This window comes from Chionomys nivalis, chromosome 9 (genome assembly GCF_950005125.1).
Source record: "Chionomys nivalis chromosome 9, mChiNiv1.1, whole genome shotgun sequence".
In the NCBI taxonomy this organism is placed as follows: domain Eukaryota; kingdom Metazoa; phylum Chordata; class Mammalia; order Rodentia; family Cricetidae; genus Chionomys; species Chionomys nivalis.
Window position 1 is genome coordinate 43,886,866 of NC_080094.1, and position 27,716 is coordinate 43,914,581.

Here is a 27,716-nt window from a genome sequence, read left to right on the forward strand (position 1 = left end):
TGGCACATGCAGATTGCAGGGTGGGCATCTAAGCCCTTTCTTTCATATGCCCTGCTGGGAGTTTCTCTCCATTTAGTTTGATGTTGGCTGTTGGCTTGCTGTATATTGCCTTAATTATGTTTAGGTATGTTCCCTAGATATATCCCTGCTCTCTCCAAAACCTTTATCATGAAGGGATGTTGTATTTTGTCAAAAGTATTTTTGGCATCTAATGAGATGATCATGTGGTTTTTATTTTTCAGCTTGTTTATGTGGTGGATTACGTTGACAGATTTTTATATGTTGAACCATCCCTGCATCTCTGGGATGAAGCCCACTTGATCATGGTGGATGATGGTTCTGATGTGTTCTTATATTCGATTTGCCAGTATTTTATTTAGCATTTTTGCACCAATGTCCATGAGTGATATTGGTCTGTAATTCTCTTTCTTAGTAATGTCTTTCTGTGGTTTGGGTATCAGGGTAATTGTAGCCTCATAAAAAGAGTTTGGAAATGTTCCTTCTGTTTCTATTGTGTGGAATGATTTGAGGAGTATTGGTATTGGTTCTTCTTTGAAAGTCTTGTAGAATTCTGAGCTGAAACCATCTGGTCCTGGGCTTTTTTTGGTTGGGAGACTTTTGATGGCTATTTCTATTTCTTCAGTAGTTATAGGTCTGCTTAAGTTGCTTATCTGGTCTTAATTTAATTTTGGTAAATGGTATTTATCCAGAAAGTTGTCCATTTCCTTTAAGTTTTCCAATTTTGTGAAGTACAGATTTTTGAAATATGACCTGATGATTCTCTGTATTTCCTCCATGTCTGTTGTTATGTCCCCCTTTTAATTTCTGATTTTGTTAATTTGGATATTCTCTCTCTGCCTTTTTGTTAGTTTGGATAAAGGTTTGTCTATTTTGTTGATTTTCTCGAAGAACCAACTCTTTGTCTCATTGATTCTTTGTATTGTTTTCTTTGTTTCTATTTTGTTGATTTCAGCTCTCACTTTGATTATTTCCTGCCATCTAGTTCTCTTAGGTGAGTTTGCTTCTTTTTGTTGTAAAGTTTTCAAATATTCTGTTAATTCACTAGTGTGGGATTTTCCCAACTTCTTTATGTAGGCATTTAGTGCTATGAACTTTCCTCTTAATACTGCTTTCATTGTGTCCCATAAATTTGGGTATGTTGTGTGGTCATTTTCATTGAATTTTAGGAAGTCTTTAATTTCTCCTTTTATTTCTTTCTTGACCCACTGATGATTCAGGTGAGCATTGTTTAATTTCCATGTATTTGTGGGTTTTCTGGAATTAGTATTGCTGTTGACTTCTAGTTTTAAACCATGGTGATTTGATAAGGTACATTAGGTTATTCCAATTTTTTTGCATTTGTTGAGGTTTGTTTTGTTACTGAGTATGTGGTCACTTTTTGAGAAGGTTCTATGAGGTTCTGGGAAGAAGGTATATTTTTTTCTGTTTGGATGGAATATTCTATAGATGTCTGTTAAGTACATTTGAGTCATAACATCTGTTAGTTCTCTTATTTCTTTGTTCATTTTTTGTCTGACCTGTCCAGTGGTGAGAGAGTAGTGGTGAAGTCTCCCACTATTAGTGTGTGGGGTTTAATGTATGATTTAAGCTTTAGAAGTGTTTCTTTGACATATGAGGGTGCCCTTGTATTTGAGGCATAGATGTTCAGTATTGAAATTTCCTCTTGATGGATTTTTCCTGTGACTAATATGAAATGACCTTCTTTGTCTCTTTTGATTGATTTTAGCTTAAAGTCTATTTTGTTAGATATTAGGATAGCCACACCTGCTTGTTTTTTAGGTCCATTTGATTGGTATATTTTTTTTCCCAACCCTTTACTCAGAGACGATATCTATCTTTGAGGTTGAGATGTGTTTCTTGTATGCAGAAGAAAGATGGATTCTGTTTTTGTATCCAATCTGTTAGCCTGTTCTTTTTTATAGGTGAGTTGATTCCATTTACATTAAGGGATATAAATTACCAGTGATTGCTATCTATTGTTAATTTAGTTTTCATTGTTGGTGATGTTAATTTGTGTGTTTTTCCCTTCTTTGGGATTTGCTGTTATGAGACCATTAAATATCTGTGTTTTTGTTGGTATAGCCAACTTCCTTGGGTTAGAGTTTTCCTTCTAGTATTTTGTGTAGGGCTGGGTTTGTGGTTAGGTATTGCTGAAATCTAGATTTTTTTTTTTATGGAATATCTTGTTTTGTCCTTCTATGGTGGTTGAAAGTTTTATTGGTCATAGTAGTCTGGGCTGGCATCCTTGGTCTCTTAATGTCTCCATAATGCTTGACCACGACCTTCTGGCTTTCATCGTCTCCAATGAGAAGTCAAGTGTAATTCTGATAGGTCTATCTTTATATGTGCCTTTTTCCTTTGCACCTCTTTATATTCTTTCTTTACTCTGGATGCTTAGTGTTTTGATTATTATGTGGCGAGAGGACTTTTTATTCGGATCCAGTCTATTTGGTGTTCTATGAGCTTCTTGTATCTTCATAGGCATATCTTTCTTTAGGTAGGGAAAGTTTTCTTCTATGATTTTGTTAAATATATTTTCTGTGCTTTTGAGTTGAACTTCTCCTTCTTCTATACCTATTATTCTTAGATTTGGCCTTTTCATGGTGTCCCATATTTCCTGGATATTTTGGATTAAGCTTTTGTTAGATTTAATGTTTCTTTAACTGATGAATCTATTTCCTCTATTGTATCTTCAGCACTTGAGATTCTCTCTTCCATCTCTTGTATTCTGCTGTTCATGCTTGTGTTTGTGGTTCCTGATCATTTTCTCATAATTTTTGTTTCTATCATTCCCTCATCTTGTGTTTTCTATATTGTCTCTATTTCAGTTTTCAAGTCCTGAATAGTTTCTTTCATATGTTTGATTTCTTTTTCTTGGTTTTCTTTAAGTGATTTGCTGATGTCTTCCAATTGTTTGTTTGTCTTTTCCTCCATTTCTTTAAGGGAATTTCTCATTTCCTCTTTAAGAGTTTCAAATATTCTCTTGAAGTTATTTTTTAGGTCGAGGGTGCCTTTTCTTAAAGTGACAGCCTGAGTCAGTTTCCAGAAGCCAAGTATATCACTAAGATGGTACTGGCAGCCTGGGGCCCCTAGGGAGCAGAGTTCTTTCTGTACTACTTGGGCCCGTTGCCACTGTTCCTGCGAAGACATCTCTTCTGCTTTCTCTGTCAGACTAAGTGCTGCCTGGGCATTGGGAGCACCTCAGATCCCCATCCAGGCTTGGACACTTGCTCAGCCCTCTCCAGGTAGCCAGTGCAGTTGTGGTGGATAGGCTGGGGACTGGGAGATGTCATGAGTTTCCTGTCCTTACTTCCAGCCTCTCCAGGCCTGTTTGTCACCCTGCTGAGTCAGCAGGCAGCTGGGAGGATTGCAACATTGCAACACATGTGTGTGATAGAATGTACATAAGATAAAATTCACTCCTCTGTTTTTAGGCGTACATTTACATTGTTACGTAGCCATCACTCCCATCTATTTCCAGAACTTACTCATCCTTCACAACAGTTTCTGTACCCATTAGACAATAACTCCATGTTCTCTCCTCTCCCAGCCCCTGACAACTTCATCCCATCTTCTGTCTCTAGAACATTCACTAACTTGAGCAATGCAGTATTTGTCCATTATGTTATAGAGCAAGTGTGTCAGTACTGTATCTGTCTGATTAATGTCCACTCCTCTTTTGATAGGCGTAGGGCTCTGTCCTCTGCTGACTGAACACCACTGCTATGGACGTGATTTAGAAGTGTCTGTTTGGAGCCTTCTTGCCTCCATCCCTATAGATTATAAACCAGGAGAGGGATTACTGCCCTATTTCCTAGCCCTGCACTGGCTTCTTGAGGAATCTTCAGTCTCCTCCATGGCTCCATTTTACATCCCACTAATAATGCACGGGGCTCACTTTTCACAGGGCTTGCATCTCACGGGGCTCCCATTTCTGCACACCCTCCTCAACAGTTTTTAGTCCTGTTTTTTCATTAGTAGCCATCATAAAGGTGGGAGCTCAGTGATTGTTCCATGTGTATGCAATATAGTCATGTGTTTGTAGACACACGTCCAGGAGCAGGACATGGGGGTACTATGTAGTCTCCCCTTTTCGTTTTTCACTTTATTCCCCTGAGACAGGATCCCTTGCAGCTAAACTGGCTGGCCAGCAAATGCCGTCGGTCCTCTGTCTCTCCTGCAGCCGGTGCTGGGGGACTGGATGCATGCGCACACCTGGCTCAGGTGCTGTGGTTCTCACCATCTGAGCCATCTCCCCAGCCCTCACTCTGGTTTTGACTTACGTTTTACTAATGACTTACCAATTTTTTTGTTTTGTTTTTTCATTTGTTTATTGGCCACTAGCATGTCTTCAGTGAAGTGTTTCTGTCCAATTCCTTTGCCCATTTTTCCTAATTGGATTATTTTATTTTGGAGGAGACTATGCTGTTGTCAGAATTCTCTACATGTTCTGGATATTAATCCTTAATAAGTGAGTCTCAAATATTTTCTCGCATTCCCTGGTGGTCTTTTCTTCATTTCTTTGCACAGCATTTTTTGGTGCTCACAAAATCAAGTCCATCTGTCTTAGTTAGGGTTTCTATTGCTGCAACAAAGCACCATGACCAAAAAGCCAATTGGGGAGAAAGGGATTTATTTGGCTTACACTTTCATGTTGCTGTTCATCAACAAAGGAAGTTAGGATCAAAACTCAAACAGGACGGGAACCTGGAGGCAGGAGCTGATGCAGAGGCCACGGAGGGGTGCTGCTTACTGGATTGTTCTCCTTGGCTTGCCCAGGACCACCAGCTCAGGGCTGGACCACCCACCATGGCTTGGGCCCTCCCCCATTGATCACTAATTGAGAAAACACCTTATGCCTTGATCTCATGGAGGCATTTCCTCAGCTAGGGCTCCTTTCTCTCTGATGACTCTAGCTTGTGTCAAGTTGTCCAGTACAGCATCTTACCTATTTCGTCCATTTTCTTTCCTGAGACAGGGTCTTACTATCTTGCCCACGCTGGCCTCAAACTCGCCATCCTACAAAGTGCACCACTGTGCCTAGCTTCTAATTCAGGAAAGCACTGCCTGAGCCACAGACATTGTCTCCTAGGTCTTCTTCTAGGCCTGTGGAGTTCCTCCCCACTGTGGCACTCTTTGGCACAGGACTTCTTGTGCATGGTATACAATAGGCACTTAACTCATATTTGCGTGTGAGAACACCCTCAAGGGCGCAGGACCCTTGTACCACCTAACTCGTGAAAGTTTCCTTGCCACCTCTCTAGCCGGACTCTGAGCTCCAAGGACCACACACTCCTGTCTCAGTCACTGAGAAGATCCCTTGGGTCTGGGGCTCTACACTGCTGTGGACACATGTCCTCAGGTCTAGGTCTGAAGAAATGGGTGAAGCCAAGAAGAAGGAAAACATAGAGGCTTCTCTACTGTGGCTTCAGGACTCGCTCCAGAGGGAAAGTTAGAGATTTGTGCAGCGTCCTGAAGGCTGCGTAGGATTTCTGCAGGCAAAGATCATTTATGATGGGGTTTGAGTTGGGCAGCTAGGGTGCCCAGTGAGGAGGCAAGCCTGTGCCCAGAGTGAGTCTGTGAAGTGCATGGAAAGGGGAGGGAATGTGTGGTAAGGAATGGAGGTCTTTCAACTCTCATGAGTGATGAGGAGCCACAGAAGTCTTTGAGAGGAATGACTTTGCTTTTTTTTTTTTCTTTCTTTCTTTCTTTCTTTCTTTCTTTCTTTCTTTCTTTCTTTCTTCTTTCTTATTTAGGTTTTTTGAGTCAGGGTTTCTCTGTAGCTTTGGAGCCTGTCCTGGAACTAGCTCTTGTAGACCAGGCTGGCCTCAAACTCACAGAAATCCACCTGCCTCTGCCTCCCGAGTGCTGGGATTAAAGGCATGTGCCACCACCACCCGGCTTGAAAGGAATGACTTTTCAAAGCCAGTTATCAGGAGGCCAAAGGGGCATTCTGTGAGTCTGAGAGCATCCTGAGCTATGAAGTTGAGAACTTTGTCTACAAACAAGCAAGCAGCCTCAGCATTTTGGGAAGTTCAGTAAGATACATTCTGACCTGTAGTTGGTAAGACTGGAGGTAGGAGACAAATCTCAAGTAAGTCCACTGTGCTTTCTGGGTGCACTGGAATACTTCACTGGGTCTGTGAACTCTTGGTTTGGGTAATAGGGAGGGGCCAGGGAGAAGTAAAGAAAGAGACGCAACTGTTCTCCTGCCTTGAGGCTGAGTCCTCAGGGGGTGGAGTCAAGGAACACAGAAGACTTTCTGGGACACTGCCATCAAGTGAGGGCATTTCTAGTCACTCCCTGCACCAGGAACTTAGGCTTCTGGCTCCCTGCTGGTGGCTGCCCCAGGCATCTGTAGGAACCCTGCCTTCCTTGTTGGGTTGGCCAACATAGCAGGTGAGATAAAACCTGCTGCCTCTGGGACCAAAGTGTCCCCAGGGTGTCCCTAAGAGACTTCTGGATGCCCGCCCAGCTGGTCACACTGCTCTCTTAGGTACCCGAGTTCAGCTGAGGACTGGTGATGTGTGTCCTCTTCTCACTGCTCCTGCTGGCCTCTGTCTTCTCAGCAGGTAAGTTGCACAGATCTAGTGACTTGCACAGGGTCTGGCCTCTGGGGACCCGGCAGAGCAGCCAGACTATGCCTTAGGTAAGATATGGCTGAGCACATCCCATTCCTGGGGGACTGAGAGGTCCTTGCTGGGGGTGCACTGTCTGGAGCACCCCTTCCTGGGCAGGTGACAGGGCTCTGAAGTAAATTCAGGCCCTCTCTTCTGTCCTTCTCCTACCTGCCTCCAGGCCAGACCACTTGGGGTGTCTCCAGTCCCAAGGATGTGCAGGGTTTGAAGGGGTCTTGCCTGCTCATCCCCTGCATCTTCAGCTTCCCGGCCAGTGTAGAGGTGCCCGATGGCATCACAGCCATCTGGTACTATGACTACTCAGGCAAGCGGCAGGTGGTGATCCACTCGAGGGACCCCAGCCAGGTGGAGGAGCGCTTCAGGGGCCGCGCTGAGCTGATGGGAAACATGGATCACAAGGTGTGCAACCTGTTACTCAAAGACCTGAAGCTTGAGGACTCTGGCAACTACAACTTCCGCTTTGAGATCAGTGATGTCAACCGCTGGTCAGATGTCAGAGGCACCAAGGTCACCGTGACAAGTGAGGAGGCTGAGGACTGACCACTCTCAGGGACTCCCAGGCTACTGTGCCACTCTGGCCTTTGGCTTGGACCTTACCGAGGTCTTCAGCCTCAACTCCTGCTCTGGTCTTGGCTTAACACTGTTTCCCTCTTGTAACATTGGGGGGTGGGTGATCACCAAAAATTCTCCTTCCCTTGAGGCCCCCCTGACCAAGATCACCCTTTGGTTGGGGTTCTTGCAACAAAAGTTTAAGGGGAGATGAAGCCTAGCCCTGAGAATTCCTGTCTTTGTTCTCAGAGGACCCCAGCGCTCCCACTATTACGGCCCCAAAGGAGCTGCGTGAGGGCATGGAGGCGAATTTCAACTGTTCTACGCCCTACGTGTGTCTAAAGGAGAAGGCCAGCCTGCAGTGGGAAGGCCAGGACCTTTCTCATTCTGTGACCTTCAGTCACCAGAGCCTTGAGCCCACTGGCGTCAATCACCAGGAGACCCTGCATATGCCCCTATCTTGGCAGGACCACGGCCGGGCCCTACGCTGTCGGTTCTCACTGGCCACGCTCAGCAGTCAGAAAGAAGTCTACCTCCAAGTGCAGCGTGAGTGTGTCACAGCCCTGTCACGGAACACCATTTGTGTGACGGCTCATGCCTATCATCCCCGTACCAGGGAGGCAGAGACGCATGGATCTCTGGGGTGTGCTGGCCAGACAGCCTAGCCTACCTGGAGCAGAGATGCATGGATCTCTGGGGTGTGGTGGCCAGACAGCTTAGCCTACCTGGAGGCAGAGACGCATGGATCTCTGGGGTGTGCTGGCCAGACAGCCTAGCCTACCTGGCAAGTTCTAGGTCAATGAAAGACTCTGTCTAAAGAAGTAAGGTAGACAGCACCAGGAGAGCAGCATTCAAGGTTGACTTCTGGCCTCCATATGTGTGCATATGCGTGCACCCCATATCTGTTACCACTACATGCACACTCATGGTGGGGGAACAGATGGCCCTGGGCTTCCGGTCTTCCTTAGAGAGGAGATGCGAAAGAAGTGTGCCAAACACCCCGCCGTTCTTACGCACCGCATCTGACATCCCATCATGCTTTGCAGATGCCCCCAAAGGTGTGGAGATCCTCCTCAGCTCCTCAGGAAAGAACATCCTTCCAGGGGATCTAGTTACACTCACCTGTCAAGTGAACAGCAGCTATCCTGATGTCAGTTCTGTGCTGTGGACCAAGGATGGAGTGAGCCTCCCAGCCGGTGGTCGTGTGCTGCGGCTCTCCTCAGCAGCCTGGAATGATTCTGGGGTCTACACCTGCCAAGCAACAAATGATGTGGGCTCTATGGTATCACCCCCAGTCAGCCTTCATGTTTTTAGTAAGTTCTGGCTGAGGCTGAATCTAGCTAGAGAGCTGAGAGGACCTGGTGGTAGGACAGTACCGGAGGCTTGCATACCCGTGACAACGCCTTCTCACAGGGGGCAAGTCAGGAGGGCCCTGGGAATGAGTGACTGGAGGAGGCTCCTCCTGTATGGGGTGGGGGTGGGGGTCAGTATAACATGTGGAGGTTGAAGCTGACTAATAGCCAGAACTCTAAGGGTGTGTCCCATGCCGTTTGCAGTGGTTGAGGTCAAGAGGAGCCCGGCGGGGCCCGTCTTGGAAAACGAGACAGTGACGCTGGACTGTACCAGCCCCAAAGAGGCACCCCAGGAGCTCCGCTACAGCTGGTACAAGAACAACATTCTCCTGGAAGATGCCCACTCTCCCACCTTGCACCTGCCTGCCGTCACCAGGGCCAATACCGGCTTCTATTTCTGTGAGGTGCAGAACACCCAGGGCCGTGAGCGCTCCGGCCCCGTGAGTGTGGTGGTCAGATGTAAGTGGCCAACCTGTGGGGCAGCAGACATCATCGGAGGAGGTCCAAAGGGTGGATGGAGTTCCTGCAAGAAACCTGGGGTCCCTGACACAGTATCATCACCCTTCACCCAGCTGCGGACTAGGCAGCCAAATGGGGATAAGCTTGTGCCCAGCTCTGCATCCCTACACACGGCTGACCTTCCCAGACTCCATCTCCTTCTATGTTTACAAGCGTTTTATCTAGAAAAAAGTTCAACCTCATGAAAAATTGTAGGAAACATTCAAAAACATTCAGCATATACCTTTAGTCTAGAGTCTCTGCCTGTTGACTAATGTTGCAGGCACTGTATCCTGTCTCTGCATGTGCACGTGGGTTGTACTGTTTATCCCACACACATACATGTGCACATATGTGCATATACATTATATATATATCATTATCCCTCTGTACACATGCACACATGTTACTTACATACCTTCCTACAGGTGCACTTAGAATTATGACAGGGCCACACCACAAAGAACTTTTCTTGCACCTTTAACCCCAGAACTCAGAATGCAGAGGCTAGTGGATATCTATGAGTTCTGGGCTAGCCAGGGCTGCATAGTGAGATCCTGTCACAAAAAAAAAAAAAAAAAAAAAAAAAAATTCAAAGTTGAAGAGGTATCTGCTACATCCAGGTTCCGAATGCCTGAGTTTGGTTCAGTTAGTCGGAAACATGTGTGCATCAGCCTCATGCTAGCTACGCTTGGGTCAAGCCAGTTAACACATGCCTAGCTCACAATTAAGTGCCAACTAGCCTGTGAAGTCACCGAATGCCTGCATCCGAAGCCTGCTGATAGCACAATACGCCAGATAGCCAGTGGCTCTCCTAGGCTGGGCACAGTATATGGCATGAGAGAGGGTCACACTGGAATCCAGTAGCCTAGGCAAAGGACAACGCTCAAAGCACAGAATATCCTGACTTTCACAGCACCATAAAGGTGAAAAGTCCTGAGTGGAGCAATAGTAAGTGGACAATCGTCCTTATATATGTGCCTGGAGTTGTATGTGTAAGGTCTGTTTATGCCACACCTGATCCGGGCGCATTTCCCAAGATTCCCCTGAACATGACCCTCACTCCAGGACCACACCAGGAACTGGAATGCTGGTTCCAGACTTTATGGGCAGTCCTTGACCCTTCCCCATCCTCAGTTTGCAATTGCCTGAGATGTGTTTGACTGGGAAGGCCACAGGTATGACTCTGTGTCTCACTTGGAGCATCTCTCTCGCTGGGAGGCACTCAGGGCCAGCTTGTATTGTGTTGCTAATGGTCCCTTTGATCGCTTGGCGAGAATGCTACCCTCTGCCTGGACTGTTCCAGCTTTCTCATCTTTGAAATGAGACACTGGCCAGGCATGATAGTACACCACTGTAATCTAGCGCTGGGGAGGCTGCTGAGGCAGAGGGATCACCAGTTTGGGACCAGCCTGGTTACAAAGTGAGAACCTAATTTGGAGCCCTGACCTCCATTTGCAGTGTGGGCATGAGGGCTAACCAGGCTAACAGATTTGCCCATCCAGAAGGTAAAGTATATTCAGAAGTGCTCAAGAGGGTCTGAGACCATTCTGTTCCAGGGCTCTGTGGGGTAGAGGGAACGCATAGGCTACAACAGGGGATTCAGGAAGTGATCTGTCTGAGAATGACAAGCCACCTCTGGTTCCCACACAGATCCACCCCTTGCTCCAGTCTTGACTACTTTCCTGGAGACACAGGCTGGGCTTGTGGGCATCTTTCATTGCTCTGTGGTCAGTGAGCCCCTGGCCACACTGGTGCTCTCACACGGAGGCCTCACGCTGGCCTCCAGCTCCGGAGAAAATGACCTCAATCCTCGCTTCAGCATTTCCTCCGCCCCCAACTCCCTGCGCCTAGAGATCCGAGACTTGCAGCCCTCTGACAGTGGGGACTACGCATGTGCAGCCACCAACTCCCTTGGAAGAGCAACTTCCAGCCTGCACTTCCATGCTAATGGTAATGTGGGCACACAGCAGGGAGGACCAGTGGAGGGACCAAATTCTCGGGCTAGGGCCCATGGAAGATCTCATCTCATATTGTCACTCCAGCCTTAGAGATTTCTGGAAGAGAAGGCAAAAAGGGAAACATAGTTGATCAGATCATTTCTCTCCCGTGTCTCTGACTCTGTACTTGTAGGGTCTTTTATAGACATCCATTTTTTTTATTTTTTATTTCTTTATCTCTGGGGTCAGGATCTTTGTTAGGGATGAGATGTGGGAGACAGAGAAATAGAATCCTCCAGTTGTCGGAGCATACATTGTTCGTTCTTCCTTCCAAGGCCCTGGGAGGCATAGCTGATCCTTCAAGCCAGATTTTTGCTGTTTTTTCTCCCCACCACGTCTGGTTATGCAGTGCTGGGGACTGAGCCCTGGCCTTCAGCCATGCTAGGCAAGCACTCTGTCAACTGAGCTACGTTTCTAGCCTCAGTCCAGGTGCCATAAGTCTTGAGGTAACCCTGGCTTCAGTACATCTGAACTGATTTCTGAGGCCACAAAGCCCACGTCGGCGTGTGAAGAGAGATGTCCAGAGGGCTTCCTGCAGAGCTGCACAGAGGGCCAGGGCTCTCACGGCTTACCCAAGCCTATTCTCTGTCCCCCTTCTCCAGTGGCCCGGCTCCTCATCAGTCCTTCAGCACAGGTGGTGGAAGGGCAGGCCGTGACTCTGAGCTGCAGGAGCGGCCTGAGCCGAGCATCTGACACTCGCTTCTCCTGGTACCTGAACGGAGCACTACTTCTCCAGGGATCCGGCAGCGACCTTCTGCTTCCTGCAGCCTCCAGCACGGACGCTGGCTCGTACTACTGTGTGGCACAGACTGGCCCCAGCACCAGCGGCCCCTCCCAGCCTGCCGTCCTCACTGTGCTTTGTGAGTGGTCTGGCCATCGCCCACGATGTGGGATTATCCCATTGGGACCCCAACAGCCACCCCCTTTCATATTCTCCTGACCCTAGGTTCACATCAGAGAGTGTTCATAGGACATTCCACAATGGACCCTATCAACCTGGGCTGGAAGTTGGGGGGATGAGGCAGATCTTAAATCCCTGACGTCCAAACCCAGCCTTTGCTTCTAAAATATACCATGGCTCTAAGTCCCAGCTTGTCCCACCCTCAGGTATCAGATATCACGTTTTTCAAAAAGATGTGCATGTGTCCCACAGACTGTCCAGCTCCTTTGTGCCCCCCAAGACTGATGCTCCATATGAACCCTAGGGTCACACTTGAGGGCCTCCCCCAGGGGGGGGTGTTCATGAGTTTTCTAGTGCCGGAGTGAGATTATGTGGGAGACTGGTCTGCTAGCTGTCTTTTGGCCACGTGTTTTGAGAAATCTCTAGAACGGAACCATTTTTTTGGCACTTGCTTAGCATGTTCAAGGCCCTGTGTTCAACTCTAGAATCACTTAGTGACTTCTCTGGCTGCTGCACAAGACAACACGAGGAAGGGAGGGCTTCTTCTGACTTCTAGCTTGAACGTGGAGTAAAGGCCATAGGAGCAGGAGGGCAGCTGGTCTGCAGTCAGGAAGCAGAGGGAGGCAGAGGTTGATGCTCAGTTCTCTCTCTCTCTCTCTCTTTGGTTTTTCGAGACAGGGTTTCTCTGTAGCTTTGGAGCCTGTCCTGGAACTAGCTCTTGTAGACCAGGCTGGCCTCAAACTCCCAGAGATCCTCCTGCCTCTGCCTCCCGAGTGCTGGGATTAAAGGCGTGCACCACCACCGCCCGGCACTTTCTCCTTTTTATTCAGGCTGGGACCCTGGCCGATGGAAGGATGCCACCCACCTTTAGGGTGGATCATAACACCTCAATTAATTTAACCTGAAACCCCACACTGTGCCCACCCATGGGTTCATCTTCTAGATGATTCCAGAGCCTTTAAGTTGACAGCCTTCAACATCAAAACTGCCGAAACAGCAGCAAAGCTAGGGAGGCCATCTTAGGTGTTATCTAGTATGTCGGGATCTAGGCTGGGGAATGAATGGAGATGAGATGAACTTTGAGGTATTGTTTAGCGACAGGAGTGGGTGTAGACAGCAGCAGTCGTGGGGACTTCCCTGAGGGTATTCTGCTTCAGAGGTAGATGGGACATGCGGGGTGTCTGATAATACAACACCTTGATCCCAGCTGGAAAATGGCTCCCCTTCTGGGAAGACTCAGTTCAGCAGTAGATAAGGAGCACAGATGAATGCCAATGTCGTCTGGGAACCCTTGAGCTGTGCCCACTCTACATAGCTGTGTGTGATTGCTTGGTGTGCTTCTTGGAGCCTAGCCAGGCTAAAGTATACCTGGGGCCCTCACCTAGCCATGAAATGAGTGCCGATTGCTCTTCCTCTCCACAGACCCCCCAAGAAAGCCCACATTCACCGCCAGGCTGGATTTGGATACCTCTGGTGTTGGGGCTAGCCGGCGTGGCCTCCTCTTGTGCCACGTAGACAGCGACCCCCCAGCTCATCTTCAGCTTCTCCACAAGGGCCACATTGTGGCCACTTCTCTTCCATCGGGGTGTGGGAGCTGTTCCTCACGCACAAAGGTCCGCAGAGCCTCCAACTCACTGCGTGTGGAGATCCAGAACCCAGTATTAGAGGACGAGGGCATGTACCTGTGCGAGGCTAGCAACACACTGGGCAACTCCTCTGCCTCAGCCACCTTCAATGCTAAGGGTAAGGAGTAGAGGAGGACTGAGGGAGCGATAACCTGAGCTCACACTACCCCTGCATTAAGCAAACTGACCAGGCAAAACGACCTCTGTCTACAATGGGAGGAAGCAGAGGGAGCTTCAGTGTCCCTCCCTTTATATCCTGGGACTTCAAGGCTCTCCTCTGAGAAAGTACAGTGGGGCTGCCTCGCTCTCCATCCCTCTTCCATGACCCTCTACGCCCCCACATCTTATTGGCTTTCCTCTCCATCCTTCCCTATTTAAAGTTGGAAAGCGAGCCTGGGTCAAGGTGGGCTTTAAATGAGGCTAACCAGAGAGAGGCCTGTCCCCAGTGAGTCCCTGCTGCCTATCCTCCAGCCACTGTCCTGGTCATCTCGCCGGCGGACACACTGCGTGAGGGCACAGAGGCCAACCTAACTTGCAATGTGAGCCAGGAAGTTTCTGTCAGCCCTGCCAACTTCTCCTGGTTCCGGAATGGGGTGCCGTGGACCGAGGGACCACTGGAGACTATAAGGCTGCAGCCCGTGGCCAGAACCGATGCTGCCATCTACGCTTGCCGCCTTCTCACTGAGGACGGGGCTCAGCTCTCAGCTCCTGTGGTCCTAAGTGTGCTGTGTGGGTGATGACTGAGGGCATCACAGCTTGGAGGGCAGAGGGGTTAGGGTGTGTGTTAAAGGGCAAGGACAGTGAAGGGGCATGGAGGATGGAGGAGCCTAGAGGGCAAAGGCACCTGAGGGGTGGAGGGACCTGGGGGGTGGAGGGACGGGGGGTTAGGGTTGGGCTTGGGGCCTGAGGAGATAAAGGCCAGCTTGGAATGACCAGATGGGCTATGGAGTATGTTCAAGAGGAGGGAGCACAGAGTGATAGCTAGAATGTAGTGAGGTTGGCTAGAGTCACCTGAGTAGCTACCCCGATTCCTGTTCATGCAGATGCCCCAGACCCTCCAAAGTTGTCAGCTCTCCTGGATGTGAGTCAGGGCCACATGGCTGTGTTTATCTGCACTGTGGACAGCCGTCCCCTGGCTCACCTGTCTCTATTCCGTGGGGAGCATCTCCTGGCCACCAATTTGGAACCCCAGCATCCTTCCCATGGCAGAATCCAGGCCAAGGCCACAGCCAACTCCCTGCAGCTAGAGATTCGAGAACTAGGTCTTGAGGACTCTGGAAACTACCAGTGCGAGGCCACCAATGCTCTCGGATCAGCCAACAGTTCACTCTTCTTCCAGGTCAGAGGTGAGTGTCATCCCTCTGACCTCAGGTAAACCCTGAGATCCAGAACTGCTCCAGCCAGACACCGCACTGTGAGTTCCATGCAGACGTGTGCAGTCTGGAGCCTTCACAAGGTCTCCCTTGGTGTTCACTATTCCCACCTGCACTAACTGCAGTGCCTGTAAGGTAACCGCACAGGTGGCTTGTTTCAGCTGGAGCCTGCCCTCCCTCCCTCCCTCCCTCCCTCCCTCCCTCCCTCCCTCCCTCCCTCCCTCCCTCCCTCCCTTCTCTCTCCCTCTTTCCCTCCCTCCTCTCTCCCTCCCTCCTCTCTCCCTCTCTCCTTCCCTCCCTCCCTCCCTTCCTTATCTTCTGAGACAGGGAGTCTCTGAACTTACTATGCATCCATGCCAGCCTCAGACTCCTGCTTCAGCTTCCTCAGGGCTAAGATTACAGATATGAGCTACCATGCCCAGCTGGCTAGAGAATTTTCTAACGCAGCTTATTTTGTAATGTAATTTTGCTTCACTTAAACATTTTCATATAAAATCCAGTAATGCATGTTATACACATGACTATATATATTCATACAAACAATATATTTATCGTCTTTATTCACATATGTATAAACACATGCATATGCTATATATGCACATGTGTGTAATATATTCATTTATGTTGCATATATATGCACATATGCATATATAGTCTCCATAGAAAGTCTCCCGTATATTCATATATATTACATATATGTATATATGTGTGTGTGTATATATATATATATATATTTTATAGAAAATCTCCTAGAACAGGTATCCAAAGTAGCAAACCCCTGTAAATCAGATATTTCAGGAGGCAGAGGCAAGGAGAGAGCAAATTTAAAGTCAGCCTGGGGTGCATATGTCTCAAGAAAACAATATAAAAAGTCCATGTAGGGAAATACAGCAGGAAAAAGGAAAGGTGATATCCACAAGGCCCGGGCCAAGGAGACACACATCTTTCTCTCAGACTGTGAAGTGGTGACAATTGGGACATTTGCTTTGATTCTACCTGTCTTTTTTTAAAGGTGTGTGTCACCACCGCACAGCTTTTTTTTTTTTTTTTTAAGATTTTATTTATTTGCTATGTATAGTGTTCTGCCTGCATGTATGCCTGCATACCAGAAGAGGGCACCAGATCTCATCACATGTGAGCCACCATGTGGTTGCTGGGAATTGAACTCAGGACCTCTGGAAGGGCAGCCAGTGCCCTTGATCTCTGAGCCACCTCTCCAGTCCCCTAATTTATTCATCCACATGTTAGGCAGAGAGTTTGAGGGTCATGGGAGCATCCTGAAGTAGTGCTCTGCTGACCGTGGGCTAGTTTAGCCCTGGCCTTGGCTTCCGTCACGGCTCTAGTGTCTCTCCTCCTCATGGTCTGACCCCTGATTCCTTTATGCCCACTCCCCACTCTCTGGGCTGTCATGACCTTCATCATGGGTGAAGGACTTGGTCAGAGAAAGTTGGAAAAAAACAGCTATTGTCAACCTTCCTTTCAAACTCTGGGCTACTCCTGGGGAATGCAGCTGACAGTCAGTTCAGAGGCCCCAGCATGAACCAGCCCCCCTCAGGCAGCGCTTTGTGGTCAAACCATCCTTTCTTAGGGCCAACACATGTAGGTGCTGTGCCAGGTACTGGCTGTAGAGTATATCAACTCTATTCTGCCGAGGCTCACCTGCCACAGGTGAGAACGATCGACAGAACAAAACCCAAAATTCAAATGCAGCTTACGGTTAATCCCTGCCCTCAGGAGGCTGAAGCAAGGGGTCATCATAAATCTAAGGGCTACACAGTGAGTTCTAAGTTAGCCCGCTGCTACAGAGTAAGACTCTGTCTCAAAAAACCGAAACCAAAAGACCAACCAACTCATACCAAAGAAAGAAACAAAACAAACCAGAAACCTGTACTCCAGGTGGTAAGAAGTAAGGGCCAGGACAAGGCACATTTCAGGCAAGGGGCAGGGAAGACGAGGATCCGGACCTGAGGGAGCCCTCAGCAGCTGCAGACACAGGCCTGGGGCGCTTCACTCTTGTGGAGACATAAACAGAACCAGACAGCAGGAGGGACGTGGCAAGCCCTCTTCTACCCCATTTTCTCCTTGCAGGAGCCTGGGTCCAGGTCTCACCATCACCCGAGCTCCAGGAGGGCCAGGCTGTGGTCCTGAGCTGCCAGGTGCCCACAGGGATCCCCGAGGGGACCTCCTTCCAGTGGTATCAGGATGGCCGGCCTCTCCTAAGTTCAACCTCATCTACACTCCGCATTGCGGCCATAAGTCTGAGGCAAGCTGGTGCCTACCACTGCCAAGCTCAGGCTCCAGACTCAGCTACCGCCAGCCTGGCTGCCCCTGTCAGCCTCCATGTATCCTGTAAGGTTGTTTTCCACTCACGTGGGGGAAGGGAGGTGTTCCACAACAGACCTCGCATGAGGGACGACCTAGACCCATCCTGACCCTCCTCATCTGATGTAGACACCCCACGCCAGGCCACGCTCAGTGCCCTGCTAGGCACAGGCCCTACACGACTCGGCCTCCTGGTCTGCAATGTCCACAGCGATCCCCCAGCTCAGCTGCGGCTCTTTCACGGAAACCGCCTCGTGGCCTCGACCCGAGGAGGCTCAGAGGAACTGGCGAGCAGTGATTCCCGGCTGCGTGTGACTGTGAGCACCAATGAACTGCGTCTGGAGATCAACTTTACCGGGCTGGAGGATGATGGCCTCTACACCTGTGAGGCCACCAACACGCTGGGTCAGGCCTCTGCTACAGCCGACTTCGATGCCCAGGGTCAGTGTGGAGAGACGAGGGGATGCAGGAGGTTCTAGCCTAGGAGCATAAGCCTGAGCCCCAACCCTGTGCTAATTAGGGGTATGGTTTCTGGACTTAGGGTACATGAAAGGCCTTGTTTAAAAACTGGGTGCCCGGTGCATAAAACTAACCAGAAAAGACATCTCAAGAGAGACCACAGCTGTCCAGGGAGCTCTTTTCACCCATTCACCCTTAGCCAGAGACAGGGAGGGGCTTGGGACCATCTGGACTTTGAAGAACTCTACTCAGGACCCCCAGGGTTCAACCTGTGGACCCCTTTAGCAGCAGTGTGTTCCTGGGGAGCCTGAAGTGTCTCTCAGTACCAGCCGCCTGAACCATGTGGAGATAGTGGCTTGTTTCACACAGCTCAAAGACACTCACTCGTGACTTCCTCCTTTCCCCAGCTGTGCGCGTGCAGGCGTGGCCCAATGCCACTGTGCAGGAAGGTCAGCAGGTCAACCTGACCTGCTTGGTGTGGACTGCTGAGCAGGCCCCGCTCAGCTACACATGGTACAAGGGTGGGCAACAACTCCCTGGTGCCCGTTCCATCTCCCTGCCCAATGTCACAGTCATAGATGCCACCTCCTACCGCTGTGGTGTGGGACTCCCTGGCCAGGCACCTCACCTCTCCAGACCTGTCACCCTGGATGTCCTCTGTGAGTCTGGGTGGGTGCGGGCAATGGTGGAAAGACAGAAACTCACAGGGATCAGGGCACGGGAGAGCCCCCTAGTGTGCAGCCTAAGAACTCCGCTACTAGCCCGCTGTGGAGCAAGAGACAAGAGACCTTAAGAGTTGGGGGAGATGGGGACGGGTCTTCTCCCTAGAAAGGCAGACAGTAGGGAACTCTCCTGCTCCTTCTAACTGACCTTCTCAAGTCTGCTTCTGAACTCTGTACGCCTCCTGGATCTCTAAGATGCCCCCCGAAGCCTGCGACTGACCTACCTCCTGGAGACGCAGGCCAGGCGGCTGGCCCTGGTGCTATGTACTGTGGATAGTCGCCCACCCGCCCGGCTAGCTCTCAGCCATGGCGGGCGCCTTCTAACCTCTTCATCTGAAGCCTCTGTCCCCAACACCCTGCGCCTAGAACTTCGGGACCCGAGGCCTAGCGATGAGGGTCTCTATAGCTGCTCTGCCCACAGCCCATTGGGCAAAGTCAACACCTCCCTGGAACTTCGCCTAGAAGGTGAAACAGGGACCAAGGCTGCAGGGGAGGGAGCTACCTGTAACGTCTAGCTGGGCCAACTGACTCTGGACTCCTTGGTTCAGGTGTCCGAGTGAAGATGGCTCCTTCTGCTACTGTGTCTGAGGGGGAGCCTGTCACAGTGACCTGCGAGGACCCTGCTGCCCTCCCACCCACCCTCTATGCCTGGTTTCACAATGGCCGCTGGCTTCAGGAGGGGCCAGCTCCCTCACTCCAGTTTTTGGCGACTACGAGGGCTCACGCCGGCGCCTACTTTTGCCAGGTGCATGACACACAGGGTACACGCGGCTCCCGGCCTGCCACCCTGCGAGTTCTCTGTAAGCAGGGGTTCCTTGGCTGTGGCTTTCAGGGGTGAGGGTGGCAGAGGGTGCTCCCAGCACTGGCTTAGGGTGGGCATGGCACTACAGACGATCTAGAAATGGGCACTTGGGGAAAAGAGGGCATTAGCAATGAAGACGGAGATATCACGGCCCTAGGAACCCTGCAAGAAGGGCTCTGCCCACAGGCGTTTGATAAGGCATAATTTTTAGGAGGGGGACATTTGTCTGGAAACGAGCTTCACCAACATTGGGCAGATGGGCAGTGAGCCATGCACGTCTCTACAGGGCCCCCCTCTGTGTTCTGCCCTACCTCTAGATGCCCCTCGGGATGCTGTCCTGTCTTCCTTTCGGGACTCGAGGGCCAGGCTCACGGTCGTGATACAGTGCACTGTGGACAGCGAACCACCTGCTGAGCTAGTCCTATCCCACAACGGCAAGGTGCTAGCTGCCAGCCATGAGCTTCCCAGCTCCGCATCAGGGACAGGCCACATCCAGGTGGCCCGAAATGCTCTTCGACTGCAGGTGCAAGGCGTGACTGGGGGAGATGACAGTGTCTATGTCTGTACAGCCCGAAATGCACTGGGCTCCATCAGTACCACGCATAAGCTCCCGGGAGAGACTGGTGAGTGGGACAGGGGTGAGGAGGGGGCTAGGGTTTGGGGTTCTGGTATTGTGGGGCTGGATCCCATGTGAGGGCCTGCCACCCTGAAGGCGTATGAATAAACACTTCCTCCCTGAGAAGTCTGATCTGCTGGAGGAGGCATGGCCCTCGGGGAAGGGGTAGACCAGGCTGAGGGGATGAGGCAGCCCTATCGTTGAAGTAAGGAAGGGTATTAATGGCTTGTGGAAGGAGGGGGAGGAGACATAGCCTGACCTCACATGCCCTTCACTGGGGAAGCCTGCAGTGGGGGCAAGACAGACGCGCACCTTTGAGAATCCCAGGCTGAGGGCAAGACACAGCCTCACACTTCAGATGGCCTTTTCTGATGCTGGAGGCTCAGCCTTGTCATGGGAACCTCAGAACGCGATGCCACCATGCTGTTTTTATGCCAGAGACACAGCCCCACTGTGGAGGGCCTTGAGCCCGAGATTGATTGAGATCACCCCACAATGTACAGGTCCCTGATCATTTTACCTGTCCTTCTACCACAGACATACATGTGGCAGCTGAGCCAGGCTTGGATGTGCCAGAGGGTATAGCCCTAAACCTAAGCTGCCACCTCCCTGGTGGCGCCAAGCCCATGGACAACTCTACCATCACATGGTTCTGGAATCGCCATCTGCTACGTACACAGCCTGTGCCCACACTCTCCTTCACCCACGTGTCCCGGGCTCAGGCTGGACTGTACCACTGCAGGGCTGAACTGCCCACTGGGGTCACTACCTCTGCTCCTGTCATGCTCCGTGTCCTCTGTGAGTATGAACCCACCTGCCTCGTCTCTCCACATCTCATCTGTCTCCATCAGGCCTTTTCCTCTGCATAGAGTAAGAGTTTTGAAGATAGGTATTGGATCTTAGAACACTAGCATTCCCACTGGCTGGTTGTATGTGGCTGTGTATCTATGCTTTCGCTCCCCACCTTTGAAACAGAGGGCACATTCATCCTATCCTCTTGGGATGAATACAGAAGATAAAGCAGGTTGAATGCCTGGTGCACAGGAGATCATCATTAGCCTTGGTTTTCTCAGGCCATTCTTCATCTGAGCCCGAGCTGAATCAATCAGTTACTGCTTGGTAACAAGTTATCCCAAATTCACAATTCTGTGAGTTAGAAATCTGGACAGGGCTCAGGTTGGCAGTTCTGGTCTCCTGGCAGCAGTTAACTAGTGGCTCTGCTGAGACGGAACAGACTAAGATGGCTTCACTTGTCACTGCAGGGTGACCATACATGGTCAGCAGGCTGGTCTGAGCTTTCCAAAACAAGGTTGTTTCAGGAAGTGGAAGGGAAGCTGCAAGACATCTTGAGATCCAGTTCCAAAGTCCCACAATGCCATTTAAAAATGTGTGTGTGTGTGTGCTGTGTGCTGTGTGTATGCGTGTGCCCGTTTGTACATGTGTACATGGTGGGTAGAGGCCACTATCTTTATTACACTCCACCCCATCTTTTGAGACAAGGTCCCTCACGGAATCAATTCAGCAAGTTTGGATGTCCACAGCGCTCCAGGGATCCTCCTATCTCTGATTCCACAGTCCTAGGATTCTAGATTTTTACTGAGTGCTAGGGATCGAACTCAGATAACCCTCATGTTTATGTGGCAACTACTTTACTGACTAAGGCACCCTTCCCCTTCCCCTTAATGTCACCTTTGCCTCAGGAGTGAGGAAATGATCTTCACTGTTTCCTGGAAGGACAGCAAGGCCACAGCCGAGGGAGGAATTTTGGTCGGTGTCTACAGTCACTATCCTCTTCTTCCTCACAGATCCTCCCAAGACGCCCACTCTGACAGTGTTTGTGGAGTCTCAGGGTGGCCTCCAGGGCATCCTTGACTGTCGAGTGGACAGTGAGCCCCCAGCCAGCCTCACCCTCCACCTGGGCACTCAACTTGTAGCCTCCAACCAACCTCAGGGTGTTCCCACCAAACCCCACGTTCATTTTGCCTCCCCAAATGCCTTGAGACTGGACATAGAGGAACTCGGAGCCAGCACTCAGGGGGAGTACGTGTGCACTGCCTCCAACGTCCTGGGCTCTGCCTCAGCCTCAGCCTCCTTTGGGAGCAGAGGTGAGGAGAATGGCACTAGCAACCGCTGGAGTCACTCTGCACAAGATTCTCACTTCCTTCTCAGACTTCTGCCACTAGACAACTTGTCTGTCTAGTCTAAATAAATTGCACGGGGGCTCTCTTGCTTGGGGCTTGGGGGTGAAGTGAAAGTTAAAGTCAGTTCTACTATGGTTGGGTCGCCTCAGGAGGGAGTGTTGGGGGCCTGGAGCCCAGAGAGTTCCTCAGCTTCTTCCTTACACTGCAGCTCTGCACCGGCTGCAACTGTTCCAGCGGCTGCTCTGGGTCCTGGGATTTCTGGCAGGCTTCCTGTGCCTGCTGCTGGGCCTGGGAGCCTGGCACACCTGGAGGTGGGTCCAGAGCTGGGTGGGGGATACTTCATTCTGCTCACCCCATTCCCTCCACTGTTCCCCAAATCTTTGGAGGGAAATTCTCCCCTACAGAATCCACAGCCCTCAAATTTCCCTTTTCCTGCCCTCTCCAAATTTGGGGATCCCCTCCCAAATCACCTCTCCAGTTTATCTTGCAGTAGCTTTCCTTTGCTTGTATCTACTCTGTGCTGAAGAAGGAGCTGGGGGGGGGGGAGAAGCAAATGAGGTGTCCCACTTGCCCTCTGCAGTGAGGGAGGCTGGGAAGCTGCGGGGAGGGACTGAGTCTGCTCTTGCCCATGCAGAAGGAGGCATTCTCATAAGATGAACGTGAACGAGAACTCAGCAGAGATGACCACCCATAAAGACACTCTGCAGGTATATCCATATGTGGGCATGCGTAGGTGTGACAGTGCCATCTGGCATCTGGACAGTGTTCCCATTCCTAGGACAGCACTGGGACCAGGGGCGGCTGAGAGAGGCACACAGGAGCCTGGGTTTCTTTGGGGAAGCGGGAGAGCTTTTTTGACTGAGGCTCAGAGCAGCTATGTGTTTTCTGGGTGCATGACTCGGGGGCACGGGTAGCCTTATCAAGGCATTTCCTGTGCCTCCCCTTCTGTTTTGAAGTCTTTCTTCCTCAAGGCTGATAGGTGATAGGCAGGAGAGAAAGACCATCTTCTCTCCCCTAGCGTATTCCTCTTCTGCAGATGACCTCTTCCTAGGACCACATGTCAGTGTGGGACCTCCTGTGACTCAGGTTTTCTTTATGGGAAGCTCCTAGGACTGGATGCATCCACACATGAGACATCATCTTGTGTCTCACCCCTGAGCTGATGGATGACTTACCCGCCCTCAGGAGGAGGTGGTTGATGCTGTCTGACAACTCAGGTGTTGTGATCAAGGTCCTGCCTACGTCTGCACCAGCAGCACGGTAACATCTGACTTTCCAAGACCTGCTTCCAAGCCTCTCATTCCTAAGAAAAGCGATGGAGAGGTGGAATGGAGGCCAACTGGCTGCCTCCAGGGCTCTGAGACTGAGTCAGCCATGTTGCCCACATCTCTCTGTGAAGCTTTCCTCTGTGTCCCTTTGCCTCTTTCTTTTCAAAGGCCACCATGAACTTTTTTGATTGGTTAGAACAGCATCCAGGTCACCTTGGACTTTCTTGACTGGTTAGAATGACATCCGGGTCCTCACAGACTTGCTAAGATACTCTTTACCGGACAGAATATCAGTCAGGCTGTTTTAACAGAGACCGAATACAGTGATTTCCGCGTGACAGAATTTTATTTTTCTCTCCTGTACTGGTTATGCTATGGAATAATAAGATATTGGGGCTTAGAATCCTTCTCTCTTGCTTTTTCTCCATCACCCAAATGTTGCCTTTGATTATGAGGTTCAGGTGACTGCAGTGAGCTTGGTCCTACAGTGAGAAGGAAGAGAGGAGTGAAGGGCACACCTGTCCCCATGGTCTGTAAAACTGGAAAGTATGGTTGTCAGTTCTACCCACTCCTCAGCACCTAGAACTTGGTCACATAAACACACCAAGCTGTGAGGGAGACTGGGAAATGTCCTCTTTATTCTGAGTCTTGACTGTGTTTGGAACCTGTATTTCTGAAAGATCCTAACTGTGGACTCAGCCCTAGGACTTTTGATATTGAAGAGACTGCCTTCCTCACTCTTGGCTCTGACTCAGTGTCCCTGGCCACTCTGGTTCTGGGTTTCCTGGAAGGCTCTCCCTCTTGTATGATAAAACAGAAGAAACCAAGGCCTGGTGGTCCCTAGATGTTTTAGTTACTGTTCTTTTGCTGTAAAGAGATACCATGACCAAGATAACTCTTAGAAAAGAAAATATTCAGCTTGGGCCTTGCTTACAGTTTTAGAGGGTTAGCCCATGACCATCATGGTGGGAAGCAGACAGTTTTGGCACCAGAGTAAGAGCTGAGAGCTTTATATCCCAGGCAGGAGAGAGAGAGAGAGAGAGAGAGAGAGAGAGAGAGAGAGAGAGAGAGAGAGAGAGAGAGAGAAAACAGACAAGCCCTGGGTTGGTGTGGACTTTTGAAATCTTGGAGCCCACCCCCAGAGACACACCTACTCCAACAAGGCCACGCCTCCTAATCCTTCCCAAACAGCTCATCAACCAGGGACAAAGCATTCAAACACCTGGGCTTATGGGGGCCATTCTCATTCAAACCATCACACTCAGTAGGGCAAGGGCATGGTGTACATCTCTGTACAGGGTGTGGTCCCTCCCAACCCTACAGCTGTACCAGCTCTTCCAAGAGCCAGGAGCAGACAGGGGTGTTACCTGTTCAAATATGAACAAGCATCTCTCTCCATGGCAAAGTGAACAATTGTTCATTTCCTGGATGCCCATGCTCCAGAGTCTGTTGAAACAAATGATTATCACCAAGAAGGAATGAAGCGTCCTGGGAGGTCAGGGATGGGAGGAACTGGGCTTGCAGTGGGCTGGTGACTCCTGCAGCAGCCTGGTAGTAGATGGTGTCAGGAACAAAGGGCCTGGAGCTGAGAACCTGGAGAGTGGTGGGGCCAGAATAGGGCTAGAAGGTTGGGAATGAATCAGGAAAGGAGTAACTGTGTAGCCAAGGTGGTGCTATTGCTTGTTCTAGGACCACTTTTTTTCTTCTCTTTCTTTCCTTCCTCCCCTGCCTCCAACAAGGTCTTATGTAGCTCAAACTGACTTCAATCTCATTAAATGACTGAAAATGGATGACCTTGAACTTCTGGTCCTCCTCTTGTCCTTTTCGTTTTTGTGCCTGAATACCATATTTTCTCCAGGAGCCTTTCTAGCGTGTTCCTCCAATAAACTGCCATTCCAGGATTCAACTGTAGTCAATTTTGTTCTTGCAACCAAAGTGCCTAGGCTAGAATTCACAAAAATCAATTAATAGCCCAGTGTCTCAGACACGGTCTGTGGGCAGGTGGCCAAGGAGTGTAAATCACAGGATGCTCACCTCACACCGTCTGCTGAAGTCACCTGTGTCCCTTCCTACTCCTCATAGCTCCTATAATGGGCTGCTCACTCCTAAGGACCAGTACAGGTTTGGCATATGTCTTGTGACATTGTTTCTTCTACAATTTTGTTGAGTAGGACAAAAAGCCAGCTTTAACCCAGAGGCAGGACAAGGAGAGCACAAACCTGGGGCAGGAAGATGTTCCAGGCTATCAGGGATGACCAAAGGGTGGTGGGCATTGTGGGTTTGGGAATATGTGACTTGGGTCTTTGTTGGCTCGCATGTCCTCCCAAGGGGGTGTGTTGAAGAATGCTCAGAGAGGCTAGTTGGCTCAATCCTTAGTGGCCTGAAGCCCTTAGACTTGTGAACTAAACCTGAAATTCAAATATCATCACATGGTACATGTGTCAGCTCAGTGGTGTTTCCAAATGGAACACATCCATGTAATCCACACGAGATCAAGAAATAGAAACACCAGCACCCCAGAATACCCCCACCCAACCCCCCAAAGTGTAGCTACTAGCTTGACTTCTAATGCCATAGATTTGATTTTTCCTGTGATATTTATAAAATGGCATCATACTTTATTTTTTAATTTTTATTTTTGGCATCATACTTTAAACATGACAACTTTGTGAAATGATTTGCCAATGTCCATTAAGGGTAAAATATTCTTCCCTTGACCCTGACATTCTATTCTTGGGCATTTATTTACTCAGGAAAAGTAAGGGCTTATGTCACCCTGAGATCTGTACTAGAATGTTCATAACCATGTTATCCATCATAGCCAGAACCTGAAATACTAAATACGCAACATCAGTGGGAAGGCTCAGCAGATTGTACCATGTCCACAGATATGAGGAGCTGTACCTGCAGGTGGCAGACTGTACCATGTCCACACAGACATGAGAAGCAGGTGACAGACTGTACCGTGTCCACCCAGACATAGAAGCTGTGCCTGCAGGTGACAGACTGTACCGTGTCCACACAGATATGAGAAGATGTACCTGCAGGTGACAGATTGTACCGTGTCCACACAGACATAGAAGCTGTGCCTGCAGGTGACAGACTGTACCGCGTCCACACAGATATGAGAGGCTGTACCTGAAGGTGACCACATGAGTACGGGTTTCAAATGTTCCGTGGGAGGGGCTGGCAGCTAGGGCCAGGCTGTGGAGAGTAGCTCCTTTCTCACTGCTGCATCCAAGCATCAGACAAAAGCAACCTAGGAAGGAAAGATTTTCTTTCTTGGCTCACAGTTAGGAGGTTCAGGCTCACCTTTGTGGGGAAGGTGACATTAGAAGTGGCTATAGCTGTGAGGGAGGAGCAGGAGGCAGCTGGTCACACTGTGTCAGTAAGGAAGCAGAGCGAGACCAGTGATGGTCCCATTGGCTCCCTACCCTGTCTAGGACACCAGCCCATCAGTGGCTGCTGCCCACATTCGGGGTGGGTCTTCCGGTCTGGAAACATTCTGACTGACGTGCCCTGAGGTGTGTCTCCTAGATGATTCTAAACCTAATCAAGTTCACAATGAAGACAGAGAACAGGCAGAGCTAAGCAATGGGATAGACGCCAATACAAAGGCTACTGATGGGCAAAAGGGATTGGCAGGATCCACCACGGAGCTTCTGGAGCAGGTTAAATGAGTGCATTCATTTTGTGAAGATTTGCTGAGCTGCTCATTTTCTGAATATATATTTGGGCAAGAAAGTTTATTTTTTAAAAAAATTTGCCACTATTCCTGGGTGTTGTGTTGTGAACCTGCAGCCCCAGCCGCTCTAGGCTGAGGTGGGAGGATCCCTTGAACCCACGAGACTGAGATCAGTGTGGGCGACACAGCAAAACCTCATCTCTTAAAAACAGAACAGATCGGGTGTGGAGATGCATGCCTTTAATCCCAGCACTCAGGAGGCAGAGGCAGGCCAGACTGGTCTACGCAATGAGACCTGTCTCAACAACACCACCACAAAATAATAAATAAGAAATAGAAAGGAAGGAAAGAGAAAAAAAATATCTCTCCTTTTATACTGGATATCCAGAACCCTGAGCTGCTTGTCCAAATTCTGACTAATTTCTTGTGTTTCTAAGCACTCGGTTCACCTTGCCAAAGAACAAATTCTTTTTGGGTGTTCTGGGCTGTCAGGGATGGAGCCTTGACCATGACTTTGGGGACTTCTATGCATACCCATCACTGTTTCTGAAGCACCTGACACCAGACTGGCATCTCCAGGCACCACCCTGGACCTTGTCTGTGAGCTAGGATTGACAATGCCTGCCTCAGACACCATGCTCTGGGTGTTCACAGGCTAAGACTCATTTGGAGGTGGTGAGAGGTGCCCATTCTGAGCACTGGCACAGTTTTCAGGACACTGACACCAACAAATATTTGATAAAT

The 27,716-nt window shown here is 49.8% G+C and overlaps 1 protein-coding gene across 1 annotated transcript; it reads left to right on the forward strand.

The window, feature by feature from the left end:
- The first annotated feature begins 6,163 nt into the window (after positions 1–6,163).
- Siglec1 (sialic acid binding Ig like lectin 1) lies at positions 6,164–25,173 on the forward strand. The gene is made up of 22 exons (XM_057780267.1): positions 6,164–6,420; positions 6,518–6,593; positions 6,820–7,179; positions 7,458–7,754; positions 8,255–8,521; positions 8,765–9,019; positions 10,712–11,011; positions 11,661–11,918; positions 13,382–13,702; positions 14,056–14,313; positions 14,628–14,930; positions 17,046–17,306; positions 17,409–17,720; positions 18,146–18,397; positions 18,656–18,925; positions 19,009–19,260; positions 19,580–19,885; positions 20,416–20,676; positions 21,684–21,983; positions 22,228–22,330; positions 22,654–22,726; positions 23,123–25,173. The coding sequence occupies exons 2-22, from the start codon at positions 6,545–6,547 to the stop codon at positions 23,180–23,182; spliced, it is 5,118 nt and encodes a 1,705-aa protein (XP_057636250.1). The 5' UTR covers positions 6,164–6,420; positions 6,518–6,544; the 3' UTR covers positions 23,183–25,173.
- The last annotated feature ends 2,543 nt before the right edge of the window (positions 25,174–27,716 follow it).

Bases quoted from the DNA above. Each gene is read 5' to 3' on its own strand.
- Siglec1 (XM_057780267.1), top strand. From the start codon at position 6,545: ATGTGTGTCCTCTTCTCACTGCTCCTGCTGGCCTCTGTCTTCTCAGCA. The intron at 19,261-19,579 runs GTAAGCAGGGGT...CCCTACCTCTAG, and splicing joins TGCCACCCTGCGAGTTCTCT to ATGCCCCTCGGGATGCTGTC. The intron at 19,886-20,415 runs GTGAGTGGGACA...CTTCTACCACAG, and splicing joins TAAGCTCCCGGGAGAGACTG to ACATACATGTGGCAGCTGAG.